General features: G+C 32.5%; 1 protein-coding gene and 1 long non-coding RNA gene across 4 annotated transcripts; one reads left to right on the top strand and one right to left on the bottom strand.

Annotated features, from left to right (window-relative positions):
- Positions 1-253: 253 nt before the first annotated feature.
- Positions 254-4,468, bottom strand: LOC116173931 (gastrula zinc finger protein XlCGF46.1-like). Of its 3 annotated transcripts, none has more exons than XM_031491674.1 (3): positions 4,284-4,468; positions 4,032-4,120; positions 254-1,779 (listed from the first exon to the last, which is right to left on the bottom strand). In XM_031491674.1, exon 3 carries the CDS (start codon positions 1,775-1,777, stop codon positions 662-664), a length of 1,116 nt encoding a protein of 371 aa, XP_031347534.1. In that variant the 5' UTR covers positions 1,778-1,779; positions 4,032-4,120; positions 4,284-4,468; the 3' UTR covers positions 254-661. The 3 variants fall into 3 exon arrangements, with proteins under 3 accessions (XP_031347534.1, XP_031347533.1, XP_031347532.1); XM_031491673.1 differs by having other exon boundaries at positions 4,032-4,237; XM_031491672.1 differs by lacking the exons at positions 4,032-4,120; positions 4,284-4,468 and adding an exon at positions 2,161-3,214.
- Positions 4,469-5,480: 1,012 nt separating this feature from the next.
- Positions 5,481-5,876, top strand: LOC116173042. Its single transcript, XR_004145843.1, has 3 exons — positions 5,481-5,629; positions 5,683-5,730; positions 5,780-5,876. It is a non-coding gene; the product is annotated as an uncharacterized LOC116173042 (long non-coding RNA).
- Positions 5,877-6,040: the final 164 nt, after the last annotated feature.

The raw sequence follows: 6,040 nt of genomic DNA on the forward strand, positions 1-6,040 counted from the left end.
AATTACCGCATTTAAAATCCTTAGAAGCTTTATGTCTTAAAAGATGTTGCTTGAAGTATCGTTTAACATTGGTCCTATAATCACAAATAGCACATATAAAATCCTTAGACACTTTATGTGTTAAAAGATATGTTGTTTAAAGTGGTGTTTATAATTTGTCTCATAATCACAATCAGCACATTTAAAATCTTTAAAAAGGGAAACTTTATGTGTTAAAAGATGCTGTTTGAGGTTGCTTTTATAATTTGTCCTATAATCACAATCAGCACATTTCAAATCCTTAGAAAAAGAAACTTTATGTATTAAAATATGTTGTTTGAAGTTGATTTTATAATTTGTCTCATAATTACAATTAGCGCATTTAAAATCCTTAGAAGCTTTATGTCTTAAAAGATGTTGCTTGAAGTATGGTTTAACATTGGTCCCATAATCGCAAGTAGCACATTTAAAATCCTTAGACACTTTATGTGTTAGAAGATGTTGTTTAAAGTGGTGTTTATAATTTGTCTCATAATCTTTAAAATCCTTAAAAGGGGAAACTTTATGTTTTAAAAGATGTTGTTTGAAGTTGCTTTTATAATTTATCTTATAATCACAATCAGCACATTTCAAGTCCTTAGAAAAAGAAACTTGTGTTAAAATATGTTGTTTGAAGTTGCTTTTATAATGAATCACAATTAGCACATTTAAAATCCTTAGAAACTTTATGTGTTAAAAGATGTTGTTTAAAGTTGCTTTTATACTTTGTCTCATAATCACAATTGGCACATTTAAAATCCTTAGAAACTTTATGTGTTAAAACATGTTGTTTAAAGTTGCTTTTATAATTTGTCTCATAATTACAATTACCGCATTTAAAATCCTTAGAAGCTTTATGTCTTAAAAGATGTTGCTTGAAGTAGCGTTTAACATTGGTCCCATAATCACAAGTAGTACATTTAAAACCTTTGGAAACTTTATGTTTTAGAAGATGTTGTTTGAACAGGTGTAGATTATTTGTCCCATAATCACAAGTAGCACATGTAAATTCCTTAGAAACTTTATGTGTTGAAAGATGTTGTTTGAAGTTGCTTTTATAATTTGTCTCATAATCGCAATTAGCACATTTAAAATCCTTAGAAAGAGAAACCCTATGTTTGACTCGATGTTTTAAAAAATGTTTCTTAAGATCGGATTTAAAATTTGTCTTATAATGACAATTAGCACATTTAAAATCCTTAGAAACTTTATGTGTTAAAAGATGTTGTTTGAAGTTGTTTTTATAATTTGTGTTATAATCACAATCAGCACATTTGAAATCCTTCAAAATTTTGTGTATTAAAAGATGTCTTTTGAAGTTGAATTTAACATTAGTCTCATAATCACAAGTGGCACATTTAAGATCCTTCGAAGCTTTATGTGTCAAAAGGTGTTGGCTAAAGTTATATTTATTGTTTGTTTTATAATCACAATCACCACATTTAAAATCCTTAGAAACTGTAGTATGTACAAAGAGATGTCGTTTGAATCTGCTTTTAACATTGGTCCCATAATCACAATCAGCACATTTAAAATCCTGAGACACTGTTTTACACCGGTCAGAGGATTGATGTACTTCTTCATTATATAGAGATTTAGAATCTCGTCTAGAACACTGTGCACCAATGGTGATTTCGTCTTTTATTGTAACGAAACCTTCGTTGCTCACCAAAATGTTTCCCTCAAAAGAGGAATGGATTTCTTCTTCCTGTTTCGGTTCGATTTTAACAAGTGCAAGTGTGTCTTCATTTCGGTCCATACCTAAGAACAATCATGTAGTGTTCTATTATTTTGGTACAGCATTTGAATTTATAGTTTATACAGAGAACATATGTTACTAGGCGAGTACCTTTGAGCCAATGGCCAATTTACACTTGCCTTGCCAAGTGCGCTTAAATGTACCTACCTACTAAAATGTAATTTAAAAAAAGTAACATCTGGTAGTCCTCACATCTTGGACTAATTATGTTGTAATTCTTTCAAAGGTAATTCCAAGGGTAGGTAATAAAATAGAATCTATGCTCAGTGGAATTTGTACATGTGTTAACTTCAGAAAAATATAGGTTACTTTTGAACTTTCCTCTTATATTTAAAAATTTTAATATAAAATTGTAAAAGAAAATGTAAAGAAAAGGTACTTACCTAAAATATAAGAAACGCCATGTAATAGACCTTAGTAATAGACAGATACCAAGCACATTAACGTCCTTGATACTCTCAAATGCAATGTTGTCAAATCTAATAGTGCAATTTTATTGGAGAAGGAAAGAGAGAGAGAGAGAAGCGAAATTAATTTTGTTTGAGCACCCAAAACATTTATTCTAATCAGCACGACAGATTTAACAAAAAAAATAAATATCTTTTAATTTGACGGAACAACATTATTTATTTATTTACGGATCCCTATAAGCATTTGGGTTGACCGACTTCTTCCAGATATTCTGGACTTCTGTTAAACTTTTTCTTGTTTCTGTTTGTGTGTTATTTTGTTTATCTGAGTTTTATTTTACCAAAAATTAAAAAAGGGATTCTGCCATTAGAGGTTTTCTAAAATTATGTCCATTTAATTCTTTACAATTGATATGTAGTTTCAATTGTTTACAGCCCTCTGCAGTTTCTACCCAAGGCATTTTTGTTATTGTGGAATTGATTGTAGTATAAATTATGGTACAATCAAAGACTATGGACATAGTCTTTTGGTACAATAAAAGAACGGTGGTGTAATAATAATAACAATAAATCGTTAGTCTAACGTAGTGTAATTGTTAAACTTGTTTCTTTCAATCAGATAAGCTGAAGAGCACCTGTGATTTGAAGATAACACCTAAAGAGGTGTTGCCCAAAGCAACTTCATAATCTCAATTAGCACATTAGAAATCTTTATAGACTCCTGTATGTTTCAGAAGATGTTGTTTGAAGAGGTGTTTATAATTTGTCCCATAATCACAAATAGCACATTTGAAATCCTTCGAAACTTTATGTTTTAAAAGATGTCGTTTGAAATAACGTTTAATATTGGTCCCATAATCACAAGTAGCACATTTAAAACCTTTGGAAACTTTATGTTTTAAAAGATGTTGTTTATAGAGTTGCATATTATTTATGCCATAATCACAAGTAGAACATTTAAAAACCTTAGAAACTTTATGTGTTAAAAGATGTTGCTTAAAGGTGCTTTTATAATTTGTTTCATAACCACAATTAGCACATTTAAAATCCTTTGAAGCTGTATGTATTAAAAGGTGTCGTTTGAAGATGTGTTTAATATTTGTCTCATAATGACAAGTAGCACATTTAAAATCCTTGGAAAGTTTATGTGCCGAAAGATGTTGTTTAAAGTTGCTTTTATAATTAGTCTCATAATCACAATCAGCACATTTAAACTCCTTAGAAACTGTATGTATTAAAAGGTGGCGTAAGAAGACATGTTTAATATTTGTCCCATAACCACAAGTAGCACATTTAAAATCCTTAGAAACTTTATGTTTTAAAAGATGTTGTTTGTAGTTGCCCTTAAGATTTGTGCCATAATCACATTCAGCACATTTGAAATCCTTGGAAACTTTATGTTTTAATAGATGCTGTTTGTAGTTGGATTTAACATTTGTACCATAATTACAAGCAGCACAATTAAAATCTTTAGAACCATTATGGTTTAAAAGGTGCAGATTAAGTTGGCTTTTAGTATCTGCTTCATAATCACAATTGGCGCATTTAAATTCTTTGGAAACTTTATGTTTTAAAAGTAAATGTCGTTTGAAGTTACACTTAATATTTGTGCCATAATCACAATCAGCACAATTAAAATCTTTAGAACCATTGTGACTTAAAAGGTGTCGTTTGAGATCGGTTGTAGTATTTGTCTGATAATCACAATCAACATATTTAAAATCTTTAGACACTGTTTTACACGGAGTTAAAGGGTGATGTTGAAAGTCATTCAAAGGAGATTTAGAACACTGTGGACGAATGGCAATTTCGTCTTTTATTGTAACGAAAGCTTCGTTGCTCACCAAAGTGTTTTCCTGAAGAAAAGAATTGATTTCTTCCTCCTGTTTTGGTTCGATTTTAACAAATGGTGTACCATCATCTCCCTCCATACCTGAGAACAATTGTTATGGAGAAATGGGTTACACTTTTACAATTCTATTTATATGGTATATCTAAAATCTATTTTGGTACAGCACTGTAGTATAGTACCATTCGAGGTACCATTGAACTAAAAATAAAATTTCTGTGATAGTACCCTGGGCACATAACGTTACCTTGGGCCAAAGCCAACAGCCGCCACGCACGTATAATCACGTATAATTCTCATATGTCTATGCTTACTTTCATATCGATGGTCTATAGTTAGCAAATGCAATGTTGTCAAATCGCATAGAACTGTTTGTTTATATCCAGAAATCCTAGAAATGTCCAAACACCAACATCTTCCTTTTCCTTTAGAATGACTACTGCACTTTACTCATACTTAACGTGTACTAGCAATATTTAAGTACTCAAAGTAATATTTGCTAAAGTGACGCATGCGCATTAGTGTTATATAGAACGCGCCAAATACTAACAGTTAAGTAAGAACACTATGAATTTTACCCTTGATAAGGATGAGACCGCACTGCAGTGGAGCGAGGCGACACGATTCAGACAAATGTGTAATTTAATTTGCACGAGATATCCCACACTATGCTGCGCGACACGGCACTACACAGACTACAGTACAAGGTTGAATTAAACCTTATGACTGTTGAACATAAATATTGCAGTGTCGCACCACAGCAGTTCAAATACGATATGCATATAAAGGTATCGTAGCGTCGCGTCGCTCTGTTGCAGGACAGATCCGTGTAGTGCGGTCTTAATTTTTAAACTAAATTAGCTGTCTCAAAAGTATTGAACTAGATACTAGTAACTTCGCATAGCCCGTAAACAAATGCTGCAAGGGCCCGTGACGAGAAAGATGGGTAGAGGCAGGAATACCTCATCGTGTTTCACTCACGAGGGTGGGGATACACCTACCACAGCCTACGTTATTCGGCACGCGATTTTGGTTATCGATGCGGTTCTGTATACAGTTCAATGCTCAAAAGTTACAGTACTTACATTTTTTAAGTGCGCGTAGCATCCGTTTGACAATTTTGTCAGCGTGGAATTATCACTTACAACTGCACAAGAAGTTTGTACTTTACCGAGTAAATTTGGGTTGATTAGGTAATGAAAATCTCTTACCTACTAATTAGACGAGAAAAACTGTCAACTAATAAAAATGCGACATAATCAAAGATATGCATGATGTAGCACAAACTCGATGCGATATACGGACGCTGATCTTAACAACCAATCAAGGATTAGGTACTCTATTGGTGCCACTGCATTCGAAAAGTGGAAAGTGATCAAATATTACGTTAATTGTAAACTGCTATGAATTAAGTACGGTTGGGAAGGAATTGCGGCGAAGTTTCAGCTCCACCCTGTACAGAATCTTGCCTGTTACTAAAATGTCAATTGTCAAATATCAAAAATTAATTGCTAGGTTAGATAAATTGCCCTACTATTAATAATAAATAAATTATTAACAAAAAATAAAGGATATCTCTTATACCATCTCCAAGTAAGTGCATAATGGCCCTTTCCATCTTTTACATTAAAATTAACAATTTTTAGATTTTCCTTCTGTCAGCTGTGGTCTCTTACATAACAACAATACTCCAGGTAATTCAAATTACATTGTGATAGATGTATTACTTCTTACACTTATTAGGCGAATGATTTGGAGAGTATTTAAGCAGTATTCCGTTGTAATCCTTCTTCCTACTGTTGTAGCCACCTCAATTTACGCAGATTATACGCATACGCAAGAGTGGAAACGTAGAGTTACAAATGGGACAAGTTAAAATTAATTATATATGGACAATCTTGCCGGTTATCGGTTTTGGAATTGGATGGTTTTTGGATAAAAAAGAAACCGACAGGATGACATTGTTTAGGGATAAGAGTGCGTTGTACGGTCATCCACCGGGCA

The sequence above is a fragment of the Photinus pyralis genome, unplaced genomic scaffold (assembly GCF_008802855.1).
Source record: "Photinus pyralis isolate 1611_PpyrPB1 unplaced genomic scaffold, Ppyr1.3 Ppyr1.4_LG6, whole genome shotgun sequence".
In the NCBI taxonomy this organism is placed as follows: Eukaryota; Metazoa; Arthropoda; class Insecta; order Coleoptera; family Lampyridae; genus Photinus; species Photinus pyralis.